A 21,353-nucleotide genomic window follows, 5' to 3' on the forward strand; every position below is an offset into this window, starting at 1 on the left:
AACAACAACAACAACAACAACAACAACAACAACAACAACAACAACAACAACAAGATGAAGAACTAGAAGTCCAAGGTCAACGACAATTCTAAGAATGAGTTCAACAAAAAAAGAAACCAGACGCAGCTTTGTTTTAAAAAAACGAAGAAAAAAACAACCCCCCCCTACCCAAATTTAAAAAAAACCCAAACAAAACCACAGAGCTTCCCATACCAAACACACACACGCGCACAATACATGTATGTATACACGCAATACAGTTTCTATCTTGACAGCAGACCGGTCCTTCTCACAGAGCGTTTCCAAGCGCAATGTTTGAGCGTTAATTAGAAAACGTGAAGTTGGCAGGTCGGTTACGTCAGGCCCTAGTACACGCACGTTCTTTTATACTTTCGGAGCGCCTAGGTCAGGCCCTAGCCTTTGTTAGGATTGTGAAAAACTCGTCCAAGTGGAGACCAGAGAAGTAATGTCTTCCCTCCCGCACCCTTCCCTCCCCATGAAAAACGTCTAGAAACAAGAGTTGAAAACTTTGAGGGCCTAAATATTTCGGGACATTTAATTAAGTTTGAAGTGCAGGTAAGAGGCGCTTTTTTTGTGGGGGGGGGGGGTCATCAGTTATTCTCTCTCTCTCTCTCTCTAGTTCTGCGCTCGCAGAAAGTTTTTAAAAAATGGGAGAGAGAGAGAGAGAGAGAGATCAGGGAAACGTAGCTTTTTTTAGAGCATCCGAGCAAAGGAAGGAATCGGGAACCATGATTGCCGAAGTCTGTCGCAGATTTTTTTCTTTTTTAAATTTAGGCAACTGGAATATCAAAATGATTCATACTCTCTCTCTCTCTCTCTTTCTCTCTCGCTCTCTCGTATCCCTCTCTCTCTTGCTCTCTCGTATCTCTCTCTCTCTTGCTCTGTCTTATCTCTCTCTCTCCCTCTCTCTATTATTCTCTCTTATATCTCTCTCCCCCCTCTCTCTCTCCCTCTCTCTCTCCCTCTCTCTCTCCTCTCTCTCTATCTCTCGCAAAAACTCGTCTGACTTTCGGGCTGCCAACAGCAGCAGCAGTAACAGTAACACATTTCCCTGCTTTCCACAGTCCACTGTCATAAGTCAAAAAATCTGGGGATTTAATCCGCTACATACCAAAGAAGTGAAAAAGAAAGAGCTCGCACATTTTGTTTCATCCTATTTGTTATGTCGCTGATTCTTACACAGTCTTTTCAATGAAAATGCCAGCTACCACAAACATTAAAGTGGAAGCCAAGCCTTCCGCTGAGATAGGTGATGCCGCCAAACAGTGTTTAAATTGTTTGGAAAAGAAAGTCAGAAACTTAGAGAAGAGAAAGGTAAGTGAACATTTCCGAGACAAAGGTTACTTCGATCGCTAAATTTTTCCTTATTCTCTGTCTGAAAAGAGTCGTGGGGCAACGGACAAACGCTGTTCTCTTTACAAGTTCTTTGTTTGGCGGCTTTCTACTGTTGTTTTTTAAAAATAAAATGAATAAATTGTTATACAGTATGTGCTTTGATTGAAAGACTTACGGAGTCGTTTTATTAATTGTGAACTGAATTTGAAAGAAATGTCCACGGCCCAGCAGGCCATCTTTGCCGGGCCAAGCCAAAATTCAAGATGGCTGTCCTTTCTTCTAAAACCGAAACTGACCACAACCAAATCAAGGATTTCGAAGTGCCACTCAATTTCCAAGAATCTAAGGGGAACGAACAGATTCAAAACCTTTTCTTGGATAGGTGTGGATAGTTATTTATAGTCCAGCTGCATTGAAAGTGACCCTGGCATCTCTTGTAATCACTTTAGCAAAGTTAGTGTTAGTCTGCTAGATTCTACTTGGTTAGTTGTAGTGTTGTAGAGCAGTTGGCAGTGAATTCAGTGATATAAAATATAAGGTAATTATTATGGATCTTTCAACTTTCTATGGTTGGCATTGGCTAGACTTACTTGACAGTCAAATGAGAGTTGAGTCAGTTTAGTTTTGCTTTCTAATTTCGTTAACTTGTAAAGAAGAGTCTTGTCTGAACAATGGACATTTTTTATTAGAACTCCCCACCCTCTGGCAATTAGCCGATCTAGATCTGTAGGCTTTGGCATTTTTAGATGTGCCACAAATTTGTGAGCAAAACTGAGGGCTGGATTGTACTTTACCGGACCACCCGTCTCGGCCCGTGATTACTACGCACGCCTAGCCTAACTACGCACTCATAGTACTCTGCGTGCGGACAAAAGGTAGTTCCGCGGGCGACTTCGCGCACGCACAGCGAAGTCAGCGGCGACTGGCGAGGCGAGGTGAGCGAGAGGTGGTGGTGGTTGAAAGTGGGCAGGGGATTTAACTTTGGTGGACCACCGTGTATCATACCAGCAGTGGGGTGGGGGGGTTCAGGGGGGCTTGCCCCCCTGGAAACTATAATAAAGAAAACCCACAAAAATGCGAAACAATAACATGAGCGGACAGTCGTGTTTACATATCAATGGGGGGGTTTCAGGGGGGCTAGCCCCCCTGGCAACAATAATTTAAAGACACTCACACACACACATATAAACAATAGCATGATAAGTCGCGAGCAGGGCCAATGGGGTTGCAATTATGCAAATGAGCTCTCGTGCCCATCTCTAGCCCTCCATTGTATTTTGCCGGACCAGGAGTAGGCCTAGGGCCTAGGCCTAGGCCAAGCCAGCAGAGTCGCGAGCAAATAAGAATAGTGGACCACGTGATTAGATTGACCAATTAGCCTCAAGGTGTCAGGGTCATGGGTCAAAGGGCACAGTGGCACGGTCGTGATGACTGAAAAACCCGGTAAGAGACGGCAGTCGATTGCTGGCAGTTGAAGAGTGAGGACGTAGAAAACTGAGTAGGAGAGTGAGTAGGGGAGCTCGGAAACGAAGAACAGCGGGCCACTAGGCACCAGGGGCGCCACAGCGAAAGTAGTTCCGACCGGTGGTCCGGTAAAGTACAATCTTACCAAACTGAGTGTACCTTTTCTTTTTTTCACTCAATTTGAGGCACCTTTAGATCAGAAGTGTAACAGACACATGAGTGAACATTGAAAGAATCTCAGAAGAAAAGATTGAGGGTTTTATGTCAAGAACTGGTTGTCCCAATCACACCATGAGTATCATTTCGTCACACGGTCATTTTGTTGCACCGGTGCAGTCATGATGTGACAGTTATCTCGTCACACCCCAAATCCACAAGGTTGAATGGAGACAGTCATTTCATCTTGCACTTTCAAACATCAGACTCGCACTGTCACATAATGGCAAAGCAGATATAAACAAAAACATTTTTTTTGGAAGGGGGGTTTGCGAGCTACACGGTTCATGACTGGGTGAGTTTTGTTGAGTTGTTATCTATTGGTGAAAGGGGGAGGAAGCAGTTATAGGCTTAAATTATACTTAAAAGCAGGAGGGTACGGCCCAACGATTACGTGCTTGAATTGGTGATTTCAAATGAAGACTGCTGGCGCTGATCCTCCAAAACTCAGCAAGCGTAACAGTTCTGGAGAGATTTGCAAAGTCATTTCGTCACACACAATTGGTGTGTGATGAGATGACCGTGTGATGAAATGACCGGTTTTCCACACCACAGTACAGTGCATAGCTACATGGGAGTACATGGGCTGCCCTAGCCGTGCTGTCTTGCATGGGGATCGTTTGGTGGCGGTGAAGAAAATGGAGTTACAGGACGAGAAAGTTTTATTCCATGACATTCATATATATATAATGTCAGAAGTAAATGAAAACACCCCTGCTTTTTTTTGTGTTACCTTTTAGTCTCTAGTTTGATGCATGAATGACAAAGGATTATAAACCTGACTTGGCCTTCGATTTAAATGTGAGTCTCTGCCTTTTTTATGTGGAATTTGTGCCAAAATCCAAATGGCTGATTTTTCTCGTTTTTCTTTTCCCTGCAGGGACGAATTGAACAGAACCAGGAAAAAGCCTCCAAGGGATCAAAGCTTGAGAAAGAGCAGGAGGTAAGTGTAAGCACTAGAAAAAGATTATTTTTGGGACTTCAATTATGTTTGTAGGATTGAGGCCTGAAATGCTGTTTATTATAATATTATTATTTTCTGTTCCAATTTGAAAATTATTTTGTTTGCAAACGTTTTTCCACATTCAGCTAAGACTTTATTTTTGCTTCCTCATTTTGAAAAACAATGACAGAATTAAAATTAGATAATATTCTCGTTTAATTAGCCGTGTTTTGTATTAAGGTATTATAAGCAGTTACACTAAATTGTTTTACAGTTTATGTGAAAGTCATTTTTTGGGGGGTTTTATTTTAGTTTTTCCTTTGAATATTTTGCATGTACATGTTTGTTCAATGTGCTGATGTTGTGCCTCTTCAGATATCTCTTCATCAGTATGAACAAGTCACGCACGACTTGGAGTTCGCCAAGGAACTGCACAAGCAGTTTCTCTGCATACATCAAGAGGTAAAGGAAAACCTTCCGACTTCTGCCCCTGTCCTTGTTGTAGCACCTTTGTGTGTGTGTGTTTTGTCTTCCTCCCTGGCTACACACATAGTCTGTGGGTGGTTGGTGGGCACTCTACTGTGGTTTGTTCATTCTTTTCTATCTAATATTTATATATCGTCCTTATCTCTCCTCCTTTTTTGTGTATGTTACTCTCTTGTATCACATGATCTATTCTTCAGCACTCATGACCTTATTGTGTTGCAAGTGTCGTAAAACTAAAAACATGTAGTCCTCCCTTCATTTTCGAGGTGAGTTGTTAGAAGTAGGTTTTATAAACTTCTGCATCTGGATGGCTAAATAGCACATTTTTTTTCATATGTTGCTATCTAGTAACACCCCTAGTCTTCGGCACTTATATGACGTAATGGTGTTGCAAGTGCCATAAAATTTGTACCAAAACTAGAACTAAACTTCCAAGTTTTTCTTTCTGATTACAGTATCTAATCAGGACCAGTGGGTGGTTGGGGGGTGCTCTGGTGTGGTTTGCTCCTTTCCTATCAAACATCTATCGTCCTTTTCTCTCCTCCTCCTTTTTTTGTGTATGTTACTCTCTTGTAACACCTCTAATCTTCGGCACTTAGATGACCTTATTATGTTGCAAGTGCCGTAAAACACTTACTAACATTAAACTAATCAGGACCAGAGGGTGGTTGAGGGGTGCTCTAGTGTAGTTTGCTCCTTCTTTCCTATCAAACATCTATCGTCCTCATCTCTCCTCCTTCTTTTTTATGTTTGTTACTCTCTTGTAACACCTCTAATCTTCAGCAATTATATGACCTTATTGTGTTGCAAATTCGGTACAACTCTTACTAAAAAAAAATATTTAAAAAATAATCGTGACCTCCGATCTTTTTCTTGCCCAGCATGAGAAAATGGTGAAAAAGCAGGCCAAGCGGGAGAAGGCGGAGCGGCAGGCGGTGGAGATCAAGCGGGTCAGCGAGATCCTACAGCTGCAGTGCACGCTAGACCTCATGGGCGGGATGAAGGTGCGGGAGGACTTCAAGACGGGCAAACACGGAGCAGTGGTGAGTGCACGGGGCTGGGTGGACGGGGAGGAGAGCCCATGGTCTGTGTACTGATTTCCTTTCCCCTGTTCTCCTGTAGCTGGAAACCAAATTTGAGTAGTAGGTCTGCCTTGAGGATAGGAAGGATGAGACGGATGGGTAGGCTCGATGAATTTTTTGTTTATGATATTTGTGAAGCACGCTCGCAAAATGGGTTACTGGGGGCTCTCGTGGCCTAGAGATTGAGGTGCTCACCTCTCATTCAAAGGTCCCATGTTCGAATCTAAGTATTCTTAAATGTGAAGAATGCAACCCCCGGGGGGTTACAAAATGACCCCATTAGGGCGTACGGATAGGGTTGAACTACCCATACCATTTCACCATTTTCACCCGCAGGTGTTAACGGACGACAATCTGGACCAGCTAGACAAACTCTACCAAGCCATCTCCCCGTCGCGAGACGACAGCGGCGACGACTACCCCCAGCGTCTAACGGCGGCGGCTGAGCACATGGTGAACATTCTGGACGGCAAGGACCGCCAAGTTTTGGGAACAACCTACAAAGAGCTGAAGGAGCTGCTCACCCTGATCAACGAGTGCGGCTACTTCGAGAAGGCCAATCCGGCAGTGCCAGAGGAAGGTTGGTGGACTTTGAAATTATATTTGAAAAAGTAATTCTTATGTCTTATTTGGTGGCTTTTAACGCTTTGCTGTCTCTTGGCGCCTTTCCCAAAGAGGGGGACAGAAACATCTCGAGTTCTTATGCACAAGAGAATTGGAATTGTAAATGGGCTGTTTCATCAATGTGATGCTCATAATTGTGCCTGAACTGCAGCAGGGAACTGCTGCTTTTTCTTTCCTGATCCTTACTATTGTAATTTTTTTCCTCTACTGCTTTTGTATGTTTGTCACACTCTTGTGACCTGCTAATTCCGGGGTGCCTTGATAGTTGAAGCAGACTTTGTGCTGTTGGAGCTAGAGAGGTGAGCAGAGTAAGTCTGATTCCCTGTAAGGACTTTTCTGTTGACATCCACCCCTTGGCGCTCGTATGACCTTGTACAGTTGCGAGCGCCGTAAAACCTCTACTAAAATTAAAAACTATCTCTCCTCCTTTTGTGTTTGTTACTGTCTTGTAACACTTCTAATCTTCGACACTTATGACCTTATTGTGTTGCATGCGCTGTATAACTTACTAAAACTAAAGGAATTTGCAATTCTTATTAGTCGTTAAGATGTGGCATTTGCAAGTGTTGCTGCTGTAGATGAAGATATTGTAGCACAGAGGGTACCATCAGCTTGAACTAATGTTCTTTTTTCTTTTTCTGTTCCTCTGTCAGTCATTGCGGAGAGCACAGAGGAAGTGGAGGAAGAGGAAGCGGCTGTGGAGGTGGAAGAGACGTCCGGAGAGACGGGCGCGGCTTCCCCGTGTGAGGCGGCCGAGAGCGTGCCCGAGCCCCAACAACAGCCGATTGACTTGACGGTGGGACCCACAGACGGAGCACAATCTCAAATGGAAATGCCCCAGCAGGTACTCGTCGTTGTACTGTTTAACGTGGCGCGTTGATCTGACTCTCACGCCGTTTGTGTCGCGATATGGTGGGGTGGGGTGGGATCGGGCTCCTCCGTAAATTTTTCAGTGTGGGTGGTTGGTGGGTGCGATACGGTGTGGTTTGCCCCTTCTTTCCTATCAAAGATCTATCGTCCTTATCTCCCCTTCTTCTTTTTTGTGTTTGTTACTCTCTTGTAACACCTAATCTTCGGCACTTATATGATCTTATTGTGTTGCGAGTGCTGTAAAACTCTCACTAAAACACATTTTTCAGGCTTGCCAACTGTCCAGAATTTCCCAGGATTTGGCAGTTAGAAATTTTTAAAGAGCCTATTATCATATATACACTTAATCAAAGTCCGTCCCACTTGATGTAATTTTGTACCTTGATATATCGCAACCTCAGCACTTTCTTGTCCAATGTCCATTTTTAATAACAGTGAAAACAGGTCATAACAAAGAGTGAGCTTGAGAAGAAGTCACAGTTTCACTGTTGTAAAAATATGGAGGTACGTTATGAAAGCACTGGGGTCATGATATGAAACCTGAAGTTATAACATAGCATACTCCATATGACCTTATGCAGTTGCGAGTGCCGTAAAACCCTCTACTATAATTTTTTTTAAAATATATATATAGCATACTCCTGACTGGGTTTTGCGAAAGTTGACACGCCTGATTTTTTATTGAGTTGTTGGTATTATATTTTAAGCTTATTCATTTCTCTTGCTCTTGATGAAAATTAAATACCTATCTGTCTTGAAGAGAAGTCGAGGTAATTGCGATTGAATGAGGTGAGGTGTTGCTTGGTGTTAGAGGTAAAAATTAGAGTAAAAATGGCTGCTTAACCCTATCCGTACGTCGTGTATTACTGTCGTATCCATACGACATGGGGAACTCTGTGCCACCACTTATCCCTATCCGTACGTCGTGTTTTACTATCATATCCGTACGACGTTGGGAACTCTGTGCCACCTCTTTCGAAAGAGGAAATTTACTCGTTAATCCGATCCGTACGCTTTGCATAGCAATCTGTCAGAATGATTTTTTGAGAAATACTGAAAGTTTCAATGAGATCTTCGCACTAGAAGTATTCTAAAATGTGAAGCATACAACCCCGGGGGTATTAAATGACCCCAGGGTTTACGAATAGGGTTTAGTGATTTGCAAAAGTTTCAAAATATCAAGTGATACCCCAACAGTCGGCTAGACTGGGGGACGGGTGAAGGTGAGCCTTTTGTACATAATATATATTTACGTATACGTTCACATTTACTCTCTATGTGTCGCGACGTGGTGGAATCAGGTGCTCGTCAATTTTTGGGCATATGGGGTTATTGGTGTCATCTAAAAGCCTGCTCATTTGTCTTGCTTTTGGTGAAAAACATATCCATCTATGTTGAATAGAAGTTGAAATATTTATGATTGAAGGAGGTCAGGGTCGCCTGGTTTCAGAGGTGAAATTAGTGAGAAAATGGCTGTCAAAGTTGGATCATTTCCATAGCTTGAGAGTCCTTGGAAACTGAAAATTGACATTTTTTTGTGCCTTTAATCAATGTTTTCAAGCAACATCTCGCTGCGCACCAAGATTCGACTCTTTAACTCCAACGTCAAGTCTGTGCTCCTCTACAGCTGCGAAACTTGGAAGACAACGAAAACAGTACTGAATGAAGTCCAGACTTTCATCAACAGATGTATGAGGAGTATTTTAAGAATTAAGTGGCAGGATAGAATAAGAAATGAAGAACTGTGGGAAAGGACAGGACAAAAGGATATAGAAGTAGAAATAGGACTAAGAAAGTGGCGATGGATGGGACACACCTTAAGAAAGCCCAGCGGAAATATCACAAGACAGTCACTGCAGTGGAACCCACAGGGAGCACGAGGCAGGGGTAGGCCACGGGAAACATGGAGGAGATGTGTGGAAAGGGACATGAGAGAAATGAAGCTCACTTGGAACGAGCTTGGAAGGATGGCTCAGGACAGAGATAAATGGAAGGAGCTTGTATGTGGCCTATACCCTGCCAGGGGTGAAAGGCATTGATGATGATGATGAATCGATGTTTTCAGTAAAATCCACAGAGAAATGTTTTTAAACGGATATAAAAGGTGTTGAGCCAAAAAAAGAAAATTTGAAAGAAATTGCCCAACGGTCAGAAAAATGTCAATTGCTTTGATGTCACTATTTTGACGAGCGCCTGATTTCACTATTTTGACGAGCGCCTGATTTCACTATTTTGACGAGCGCCTGATTTCACTATTTTGACGAGCACCTGATTTCACTGTTGTGACGAGCGCCTGATTTCACTATTTTGACGAGCGCCTGATTTCACTGTTTTGACGAGCGCCTGATTTCACTATTTTGACGAGCGCCTGATTTCACTATTTTGACGAGCGCCTGATTTCACTGTTTTGACGAGCGCCTGATTTCACTGTTTTGACGAGCACCTAATTTCTCCACGATGCCTCACATGTCTGTAATGCGCATTTTCTCATTTCAGCCAATGAACACAATGGAGCAGGATGCATTTTTCGCACCCAGTAGCACGACAGCCTACCAAGAGGACTCAGAAGCCCGATACTCCCCGGTCTACAGAACGGCCCAGCAGGCACCCGACTTCGAATCTTTCACCAACAACCGCCCGTTCCAGTTTATCCAGACCTCCTACGTTATGTCAGAGTCACAAGGTAACCTCTCTCTCTCTCTCCCTCCCTCCCTCTTTCTCTCTCTCCTTCCTCCCCCCCCCCCCCTGGAGTATAGGCCATCAACATTTCTCGAGCGAAGCCTGTCCTGTGCATCCTTTTCTAGCTGTTTCCTTGATGTCCTCTCCTTTTCCATTTCTGCATGTACTGCTCGCCTCCATGTCATCTTTGGTCTTCCTTTCTTTTGTTTTCCTTATGGATTCCGCGTCCAAGCCTGTCTGATGATGCTTGTCGGGGGTCTCCTCAGGGTGTGCCCAATCCTTTTCCATTTCTTCTCCTGTATGTTTTCCTTTACCGGCCTTTGGCTTGTTCTTTCTCTCAGTTTGTGACTACAAGGTAAACCTATTCGTTAGTTAAGTTTAGTACCAGTTTTACGGTGCTCGCAACTGCATAATGTTATATCGTCCCTCTAAACACGTACTAGCGTAAGCCACATCTGACCCGAAATCGAGTTATGGCAATCACGCGATTCCCTTTATCCGATACTACATCCTCTCAAAAGATGGTAGGAATCGAGCAATAAATAGCTGAGATATAGTCGATTCCAGTTTGAACGTATCTCACTTGCCCACAAAAAGATACAGCACGTACTAACACACTGTTGGTTACGTTAGTGCGTGACGCACACTTTGACCCATTGTCATGTTTTTATTATACGGCACATACTAACGTAAGCCACACAGCCGGGGCTGAGCCTATGGCAAAAAAACCATCGCATAGCGCTTCTAGAGAGCGGGAAGACAAGCTAAACTACACACGTGGGCTTTGTGTGAGGCAGTCAATGCTCGGGATTCCACTCCTGTGACTACGACTCAGATGGCGATCAGGAATTCAATCCTGGAACATGCGAGGTCAGAAGGTGCAATGCTGAAGTATGGGTGGTTTGTCCTGATTGTGAAATCCTTCTTTGCTTTATCATTTCAAGAGATTGCATCCTGTGTTCTGCATGGAAAAAGCACAAGAGAGTTAAAAGAAAAAAATCAATGTGCAGAAGCTGTAGGTAGACCCTCAAAGTATAAGATTCCCGCTGGTGTGAATGAGAACACTGATGCTCCCGATCAGTTTAGGCAAAGGAAACGGTCATTGATGAGGGGGGTAGAAGAATGCAAAGATCAGTTCCCGAGCAATACACAGTGGGGGGAAGTGAGGAAGAAGTTAGAAAGGAAAAGAAACTCTGAGTACTCCGATCAAACAAACAGAAGGACGTCAAAATGAAGAGGAATTTGGGACAAGAGTACACAAGCATGGAGACAAAAAAGACTGTGCCCGCCAAACACACAAAAGCAAGATGTAAAGGAGACTTGTGTGCAAAGCAGAAGAAACAATGCTCAACAATTACTGACGAGCAGAAGGAGGCCGTTTTTATTCGTATCACTCCCTTGGAGATCTAAGAATGAAACGGGAGTTTCTTGTGAGGCATGTCTAAAACAAAGAGGAAATACACTGAAGGCGAATCACGAAGAAGTAATACCAGACAGTACATGCTTACAGTTGGGGAGAGTTTTGTTCCAGTCTGCAAATTGTTTTTCTTTAACACTTTGGGCATTTCAGAACAGAGTGCCAGAATGGCATTGAACAAAGTTACTTCCACTGGTATAGCTGAGAAGGACAAACGAAGTGGGAGACAGTCTGAGGCAGAAAGAGAAAGAGATGCATTTGTTCGCAAAGCAACATCTGATCACTTGGACAGATTTCCTAAAGTCGAATCTCATTACTGTAGAGAAAAATCAACAAGAGAACTCAGCAAATGGAACATGTACCACATGTTCATCCAGGAATAGTTACCCAGGACAAGGCCACCAAGCTTCACAACATTCAACCATGTATTCAAAAGTAATAATCTCTCAATCCATCGGCCCAGGAAAGACCAGTGCTCTCTTTGTGTCAATTATCACCAGGGAAATGAAGAAACAAAGACAGGTCTTGGGGAAAAGTTTGAGATCCATGTGGGAGCAAAAGAAAAGGTCAGGGAAATAAAGGATCTATGCAAGAAAGAAGCTCAGGAAAGTGAAAACGTTCTCTGAGCAAGTTTTGATTCGCAGCAGGTCATTTCCCTCCCTATGTCTGAGGAGAGCACCATCTTTTACAAAAGGAGGTTGTCGAACTACAACCTGACTTTCTACAACATTGCTAACAGAGACTGTCACACTGCTTCACTTGGGATGAAATACAAAGCAAACGTGTATCCTGGGAAATTTCAACTACAGTCCACCGTGCTCTGAAATTTTATGACGACTGTGGCATGAAAAAAGTTTTTCTTTTTGCACATGGATGCAGTGGTCAGAACAAAAATTCGATTACGCCTTCGATGATGTTGTATACAGTGAACAATAGTGGGAATCTTGAAGAGATTTCATTGAGGTTCTTTGAAACAAACCATGGTCAGAACGAGGTTGATTCTGCACACGGTGCAATAGGGCATGCCCTGAAGAGGGCTGGGGATTTGTTCCTTCCTTCTCAGGTAGCAACAGTGATGTCTCTCGCTTGACCTCAAAAGCCTTACCTGGTGAATCAGATGCAGTCTAAAGACTTTCTGGATTTCAAAGGACTTGAGAATCCTGGACGCACGAAGAGGATCCGATACGGAAGACACATTTTTGTGGAACAATACCATGGAACTGCGAGTCACTAAAGCACAGCCATATAAAGTCTTCTACAAGACGAGCCACTTTGACAGTTCTTTCAAAACCCTGTCCCTCAAGAGACTAAAGAATAGTGTGAAGAGCTGTGCACTTCAGACACTGAACACAGGACCAACAAACATTTCGAGAGAAAAATTTACTGATTTGGTTTCACTCTGTTCTGGTCCCACACCAGTAATTAAACTGGAAGAGCACAAAGCATTTGATCTTTCCTTGCCCCATGAGTAGTTGGCTGTGAAGGTCTCCTTTGGGGCGAAGCTATTCTACTTTGTTCGCTAGTGTGTAACTCCAGCTTAAGTATATGGCAGGCAAGTTATGACACAAAATGTATTTAATTTCACATTTTCTACTCTATTTCTGTGTTACTGCTTAAAAGTCTTTGAAATATGTCATTGAATTTACATCTCTACAGCAAGATCATGTTCCCAATAAACCTAAGTGGGGTTCTAGTAGAAAAGTTCCCTGGAATCTAGAATCTATATTATATTATTTGTTTTTTTACAAATTTGAAAATTTAGTGAGCACATGCTAGCACACGTTTTTGTAGTTTGTTTTGTTTTTAGTAAAGTACTGCTTCCCATATTAAACAGGATAGTGTTTCACAAAAGTGAGTAGGTACATAATAATAAAATTCTGTAAAGAATGGTCCATAATGAAACGTTCATTTGAGCAGTAGATAGCTGCAGTGATTATTTAATTTCAAGTTGATTTTTTTATCATATACAGTTGACGTCTTTATATTCCGAGTTGTTGTTAGCCTTATCATTTGTCATGAATAATACAGCCCGTGAATTTTAAACCAAATTGATCTTTCTTTGTATTTTTATTTTTATTTGGAAGTTATTATTTATGCGTAAGCCACGCAATGAACGAATTATGCTTCAGAATACAAAAGCACGTACTAACGTATCCAACAATCTAGTAACGTAAGCCACACATCGAGGCTTTCATTGACGTAGCATGTACTAGGGTATCCAACAATCTAGTAACGTAAGCCACACATTGAGGCCTTCATTGACGTAGCACGTACTAGCGTATCCGACAAAAAGGTCATTTTTCCTTCAAAACCTACTATTCTCACAAAGATGCTTCTAGCCAATTGAAAAGTAGTTGGCCCACACACGTTATGTCAAAATATTACGGACAGGATCGGATAATTGAGATCACAAAGGGATGGTGAAAATCGCCCAAATCTTTAAACGTCTCTCCTGCAAAACTAACAAAATGTGGCTTACGCTAGTACGTGTTTTGAGGGACGATATGAGCGCGTGGAACTCTAGTTGATTGCATTCACTACAATTCTTAGCACGGCTTGGTTTCGATCAGAATTTTGATAAAAATATTATTGTGTTGCAAGTGCTGTAAAACTCTTGCTAAAACTAAAAACTAACTCACTTAAAGAACCCCCAAAACAACAAATACATTTGTTCTTGGTTTGCCCCCGCAGCAACAGCGCCTTCGGTGGTGGACCCGGCGGTGATCCACGCGCAGCCTGCCGCCGGCTCGGGCCTGGCCTTCATGTCACAGAGCGGGTTTGAGCCGGCCGCTCCACCCCAGGCCGCCTCCACCCAGCCACAGCCCTTGCCTCAGCAGCCGCCAACACAAGCCATGGTAGGTTCCCACGACACACTGTCTGACACACTGTCTGACACACTGTCCACCAACACAAGTCGTGGTGGGTTCCCACGACACACTGTCTACTTCTGTCTGTCACACTGTCTGTCACACTGTCTGATACACTGTCTGACACACTGTCTGACACACTGTCTGACACACTGTCTGACACACTGTCTGACACACTGTCTGACACACTGTCTGTCACACTGTCTGACACACTGTCTGTCACACTGTCTGACACACTGTCTGTCACACTGTCTGTCACACTGTCTGACACACTGTCTGTCACACTGTCTGACACACTGTCTGTCACACTGTCTGACACACTGTCTGACACACTGTCTGTCACACTGTCTGTCACACTGTCTGACACACTGTCTGACACACTGTCTGTCACACTGTCTGACACACTGTCTGTCATACTGTCTGTCACACTGTCTGTCACACTGTCTGACACACAAGCCATGGTAGGTTCTCCCGACACACTGTCTTCCTCACAGCTATCTCTTTATATCACTGTCTATCTATCTCTGTATATATCACAGTCTGCCAGTCTACCACACTGTCTGCCACCCCCCCCCCCCCCCCTCGGGGCGGTCCCACTGACTGTAGTGTCTTTAGGCCGTTCCCAAAGGGGGGACATTTCTTGTAAATGGGCTGATTCATCATGTTACGCTCATAATTGTGCCTGATATCTACGACAGAGAACTGCTGCTTTTTCTTTCCTAATCCTTACTGTTGTCATTTTCCTCTACTTCTTTTGTATGTTTGACACACTCTTGTGACCTGCTATTTCCGGGTGCCTTGATAGTCGAAGCAGACCTTGTGCTGTTGAAGCTAGAGAGGTGAGCAGAGTAAGCCTGACTCCCTGTAAAGACTTCTCTGTTGACATCCACCCCTAGGCGCTTACATGACCTTGTGCAGTTGCGAACGCCGTAAAAACTAAAAATTTTAAAAAATTGGAGGAGAACTAGGGTTCTGTTGTGTAACAAGCTGTATCTGTTTCTGTTCCATCAAAGCTGTTAAATTTTTAGCAGAAATACTGTAGCAATTGTTTAATACAGCCACCCATTGTCCAGGAGAAAAGGGGTTGTCTTAGCCCGGTGGTCGTTTTGGACTGTGTCGCTATAATAGTGAGGGATAAAGGAGGGAAAGTAGGAAGTGGTGGAATGTACAGGTGATTTTGATTGTCGAGGACAGGTGGTCATTGAAGCAGGTTCTACCGTATGTGATCAGCACAGCTTACATGATGTGGTGTTCCCTCCTCTCCCCTCCCTCCCAGCCTAGCCCAGCAGTCAACGACTTGCCTCACAAATGTTCTGAGTGGGTGGTAGGTGGGTGCTCTGGTTTGGTTTGCTTCTTCTTTCCTATCAAACATCTATCATCTTTATGTCCCCTCCTTTTTTGTGTTTGTTACTCTCTAGTAACACTTCTAATCTCTGGCTTCTACTGGCATACGTCCTAATTGTGTTTCAAAGGCCCCAAAACTCGCTGCTAAAACTAAAGAGCAGGTTCGACTGTATTTCGCCAACTCACCTCACAAACGTCCTGGTGTGTCTCCCCCTCCCCCCCCCCCCCCCTGCCTAGCCCAGCTGTCAACAACTTGCCTCACAAATGTTCTGAGTGGGTGGTTGGCGGGTGCTCTGGTGTGGTTTGCTCCTTCTTTCCAATCAAACATCCATCGTCTTTATCTCCCCTCCTTGATTTTTGTGTTTGTTGCTCTCTAGTAACACCTCGAATCCTTCCAGCCTAGCCCAGCAGTCAACTTGCCTCACTAATGCGTTCCCTCCCTCCCCCCACCAGCCTAGCCCAGCAGTCAACAACTTGCCTCACTAATGCGTTCCCTCCCTCCCCCCACCAGCCTAGCCCAGCAGTCAACATCCTGGCGATGACGGCAGAGCTGTCCCAGGGGGAGTCACTCTCACAGCAGCCTCAGCAGCAGCAGACGACCCCCCAGCCCCCTCAGCCACAGCCACAGCCACAACAACAGTCGCAGCCCGAGTACAGCTCGCAGGGCTTCTCGCAGGTACCCCAGGTCAGCACGCCACGACACGCACACACACACGCATACGCACACTCACACACACACGCATACGCACACTCACACACACAGACACAGGCACACACACACACATACATACAAACGCACGCACACACATACATACAAACGCACACACACACACACACACATGCATGTGCATGCATGCACACACACACACAAGCACGCACACACACCTCCCCCACATAACACCGGGCGTTTTATTTCATCATATGACGGTATATCGCCGTCAAGATGTTGATTTGTTAAATGTGTCACGGCGCAGTGGAATCAGTCGCTCGTCAGTTTTCGGACATATGGAGTTATGGTATTGTCTTAAAGGTTGTTCATTTGCTTTTCTTTCGATGGAAAAAAAGTCGGTATTATCTTGAATAGAAATTGAGATATTTGCGATGGAAGGCGGTGGGGTCGTCTGGTTTCAGAGGTAAAATAAGCAAAAAAATGACTGCCAAAGTTTTGTGACTTTTATAGCTTAAGAGTCCTTGGAAACTGCAAATTTAAATTGTTTTTGTTACTCTCTTGTTGGCGGGTGCTGTGGTGTGGTATTTGCTTCTTCTTTCTTATGAAACGTCTATCGTCTTTATCTCCCCTTCTTCTTTTTTGTGTTTGTTACTCTCTTGTAACACCTCTAATCTTCGGCACTTATATGACCTTTTTGGCGGGTGCTCTGGTGTGGTTTGCTCCTTCTTTCCTGTCAAACATCCATATTCCTTATCTCCCCCTTCTTCTTTTTTATGTATGTTACTCTCTTGTGACACCTCTAATCTTCTGGTGCTCATATGACCTTATGCCGTTGGGAGCGCAGTAAAACCTCTACTAAAACTGCACTGACCTTATTGTGTTTCAAGTGCCGTAAAACTCTTACTAGAACGAACAATCTGAAAGTCACTGGGTTTGTTCTTCTCTCTGTGTTGTCGTCGTGCCAACAGCCCATGCAGCCTGAGGGTCTGTTCAACGCCCCCGCTCCCCCCAGGGCAGTGCCACTGACTGTAGTGTCTTTAGGCCAGTAGAATTGTCAATGGGCTGATTCATCGATGTCATGCTCACACTGTGCCTGAACTGCAACGGGGAACTGCTGCTTTTTCTTTCCTAATCCTTACTATCTTTATTTTTCCTCTTCTTCCTTTGTATGTTTGTCACTCTCTTGTGACCCGCTATTTTATGCGGTGCCTTGATAATTGAAGCAGATTTTGCTTTGTTGAAGCAAGAGAGGTGAGCAGAGTAAGCCTGATTCCCTGTATGGACTTCTCTATTGACATCCACCCCTTGGCGCTCATATGACCTTCTGCAGTTGCGAGCGCCGTAAAACCTCTACTAAAACAATCTCCCCTTTCTTTTTTGTGTTTGTTACTCTAATGTAACACGTGTAATCTACGGCACGTAAAACTCCGTCTGAAACTCACTGGGTATTTTCTCCTCTGTGTGTTGTTGTCGTGCGATCAGCCCATGCAGCCTGAGGGTCTGTTCAACGCCCCCGCTGGTGTGGTGGAGGAAGTGCCCAACCCCTTGGCCCCTCACCCGGGCATCATGGGACAGAGGCGAGGAGAGGACTCGTCCGCCTCGCCGTACGAGATCCCACCGTCCATTCCAATGCCTCCATCCCAGTCCCAGGTGGGTCCACTTGCCTTTTATTCCCCCCTCCCCCCCTCCCACAGTTGCGCGGCTTTCACACCACCACCGCCGCGGCTGCTACTGTTACCTACCAGGCTTGCCAACTGACCCGCGTTTTTCTCTTGGGGCTGTCCCGGGTTCAGCAGTCGGGGAAGTTATTTAGCTGCCTTTTTCACGTACACGTTGCTAAAAGCCAGTCCGGTTCCCACTTGATGTAATAATTTTGTACGTTGTTAAGCGGGCTCAGAGCCTGTGTACTTTTTGCAGGGTTGAGCGCTGTAGTAAATGTCATTTATTATTATTATTATGATGTATTCTGGTGTTATGATAACTGTGATGTCCCCGACTGGGTTGGGAAAGGGGTACAGCCAGTTGGCAAGCCTGCGGCTTTATTACAAATTGTTTAACCGTTTATTGACATTCCGTTGTTCACACTGATCTCTTTGTTTTTTACTGACTAATGTTTATTTTTTTGCCTGCTACAGACACAGTCTGTTTGATTCGATTGTTGTCGATTTTGTTAAATATTGGATTGAAAGCTACATAGTTGGCCTACTAGTAAAATGCTTTATCTCCCCTCATTGCTCAAAGGCAGCATAGGATGAAAATTTTAAAAAGAAAGAAAGAATATTTTTGTTTGCGGCAGACACGCTCTGTTTTTACTCGATAAATGTCGATTTTAAAGGGTAGTGTTTTATGGTGGTGGCTTAGATAGTCATTGCGTTGTTTAGGCGCAAATGTAAACTGCCCTATAAATTCTCAGAAGTGTTGACAAAGTCGATTGATTTTCATTTTTAGGGTATGTTGTGACTGTATAGAAATCTTAAATGGTTTCGGACAGAAAATCCCCCCTCCCCCGGACATATTGAAGTATGAAGTGCACACAGTTTTATGGCATTTATATGATCTATTTTTTTACAAGTATGTTGAAAGTGGCGTAAAACTGAATACTAAAACTGACCTATAGAGTTTTGTTAGCAAACATGTATTGATTACGGACAGTAGGCCTGGATCAGTAACTACGTGAGACTGGGGTCAGTCATCGGTTTTACGGCAGATCTTCTGTGGCAGGTTGACAAACAACGCAGACTTGATGTCCCACACTGTGTCAGCTGCAGTTTTTTGGGGGTTTAAAAAAAAATTATTTAGTAATAATTGTACAAGCTTTGAAGGGAAAAAATGATCCGCGGCAGCGTGTACTTCACTTTTTTGTTGGGACTGCCTTTATTGTGTTTCTTGGCTGAGGTCTGTGTGTGCATTGGGCTGTTTTAGTAGAGAGAAAGGTCTTTTTTTGTTTTGTTCTGTTTTGTTTTAGTGCTGCTTTTTTTTTTGGAAGGAAAAGAAAGTTATTTTTTTTTGTTTCTCGTTTGTTTTTGTCTGAGGATATGTTGTTTGCATGTGGTACTAATCTGTATTAGTTAGAGCGGCTGGTTTTTTTTTAAAAAACTCTCTCCACTCTCTCAATTACCTCTGCTGCGGTTTCTTCATCAAATTCATCAGTCGTAGCATGTGTTTTAGCTGTCCGTACGGCCCCCCGCATTAAAAAAAGCTGTGGTGTTTCTGATGGGACTATCGTCGTCTTCATCATCGTCGTCGTCGTCACCTTACTGTTGTCATCAGTTGGATGTGCCATGAGACAGCAGCACTCACACCTCGTCGTGTCGTCTGCCCAGGTTGGCTGCTCAGCTGGACAGCCCGCACCCTTGTTTGTTTTATTTATTTATTTTTTTTCGGTCATATTTTTAAGTTTTTGTTTTAAACGGTTGGTTGAAAGGGATGGAAGAAAGGTGTGAAATTTGACATGTGTGTTTTTAGAAAGGTGTGAAATTTGACATGTGTGTTTTTAGAAAGGTGTGAAATTTGACAAGTCTTTCTGAATAGTGTGTGATTTGAAATGTGCGGTTTGAGAAAGGTGTGAAATTTGACAAGTGTTTGATAATGGTGTGAAATTTGACAAGTGTTTCAGAAAGGTGTGAAATTTGACAAGTATTTTAGAGAGGTGTGAAATTGGACAAGTGTTTTTGTGTCTTAGAATGATGGTGTAACAGTGGAATTCTTTTAGTTTGTGTCTACATGTGTGTCGTACGTGAGTGTTTGAGCCTGAGTACAGGGGAACCTGCTCTCTGACAGCCACCTTTATAAGACAAACAGCTGTAGAAACGGCCACTTCCTATTTTCTTTCTCGTGGATATATGTTGTTGTTATTTTCAAATTCCTCTACTAGCTGCGAGCATTTCACTCTTGGCAGCGCAATGCCTCCCTCAAGTAACCACATGTCCTTGTCATCTGGTCAACGCCAGAGTAGAGCAGGCTTTGTGAGTGTGTGTAGAAGCTTGCATCGAAGAACTGCCAGGTTTGGGACCTACCGGAGCTGTATCATTAGATTGCGGGTTCAGGGGTTCGGGCCTCAGTCTGTCCGACGTTGTGTCCTTGGGAAAGGCACTTTACACGAATTTCCCATTTGGCTCGGTCCTTTCGAAGATGGACGTTAAACTCGGAGGTCCCGCCTCTTAAACAAAGTAACAGCGTAGACTTGGGCATTAAACCGATACCATTTAAGACAACCAATTTTCTCCTCAACTATGGTCGGCCATCTTAAGACTATTTCTACTTCCTGTAGGTGGGATGTGGGGGGTTTGTTCCTCGAAAAACTTTCAGCTGGTGGAGATGTATGTGTGTTTGTTCCTCGATTTGTGTCGCAGATAGTGTGTGTATTTGAGTGTTTGTTCCTCGATTTGTGTCGCAGATAGTGTGTGTATTTGAGTGTTTGTTCCTCGATTTGTGTCGCAGATAGTGTGTGTATTTGAGTGTTTGTTCCTCGATTGTGTCGCAGATAGTATGTGTATTTGAGTGTTTGTTCCTCGATTGTGTCACAGATAGTATGTGTATTTGGGTTTGAGTGTTCTACCCAAAAAAACTGGCAGTTGGTATAGTATGTGTATCACTGGGTTCATCTATCCCAGAACTACTTGTAGCTGGTATATGTGTGTGTGTGTGTGTATGAGGCAGGGGGTTCTGCCAGTTTAGTATGAGTATGTGGGTGTGTGTGGGTAACAAGTACTTTGGGAGAAACCGGGTTTGTCCGGAAGTACTTGTAGCTGAAATGTCATGTATGTATGTATTTGTCTGGGGGGTACTCCCCAAGTGGGGTATGTGTGTGTCATGGCTCTCTATGTTCCTCCAGTTTTTTAAATTCTGAATTGAGATCCTTGGAATATAATGTATGAGTGAGTGTCTTTTTTAAAATTCTGAGTTGAGACCCATGGTATAGATGTATATATGAGTGAGTGTCTTTTTTTAAATTCTGAGGTTGAGATCCATTGTATATATATGAGTGAGTGCGTCCCCTCCCCCCTCACAGCCCCTCCCCCCTCCCTCCCCCACCCGCCCTCAGCTGGCAGGCAGCGATAGACGTGTACTACTACTCACTCTCTGCTACCAGCAAGCGCTGCTCCTGTCATGGCACTGCGCCTGCATCTCATTGTGTACTCATATTACCTGTACCACCTGGACACACTCTCAGCCCCTCCCCCCTCGCCCCTCCCCGCACTGAGTCATCGGAACACACCCTTGCTCTCTCTCTCTTTGTGTTGTAGCTTACTGGAAAAAGTGGGGTGGGGGATGGGGGTTTCGCAATCAGGAATTTGTTGACAGCCTTTGTCACATACATATCACTGGTTATAAG

At 44.0% G+C, this 21,353-nt stretch overlaps 1 protein-coding gene across 1 annotated transcript in view; it reads left to right on the forward strand.

The window, feature by feature from the left end:
- Positions 1-1,071: 1,071 nt before the first annotated feature.
- The window catches only part of LOC101846359 (caprin-1), a gene marked incomplete at its 3' end in the record, with an annotated part of 33,860 nt that continues 13,578 nt past the window's right edge, over positions 1,072-21,353 (forward strand). The window contains 10 exon segments of the mRNA XM_013083873.2: positions 1,072-1,335; positions 3,917-3,979; positions 4,355-4,441; positions 5,347-5,508; positions 5,884-6,127; positions 6,825-7,015; positions 9,538-9,724; positions 13,829-13,992; positions 15,860-16,033; positions 17,501-17,668. Of these exon segments, the coding sequence (XP_012939327.1) occupies positions 1,213-1,335; positions 3,917-3,979; positions 4,355-4,441; positions 5,347-5,508; positions 5,884-6,127; positions 6,825-7,015; positions 9,538-9,724; positions 13,829-13,992; positions 15,860-16,033; positions 17,501-17,668 (1,563 nt within the window).

This window comes from Aplysia californica, unplaced genomic scaffold, assembly GCF_000002075.1.
Source record: "Aplysia californica isolate F4 #8 unplaced genomic scaffold, AplCal3.0 scaffold00259, whole genome shotgun sequence".
In the NCBI taxonomy this organism is placed as follows: Eukaryota; Metazoa; Mollusca; class Gastropoda; order Aplysiida; family Aplysiidae; genus Aplysia; species Aplysia californica.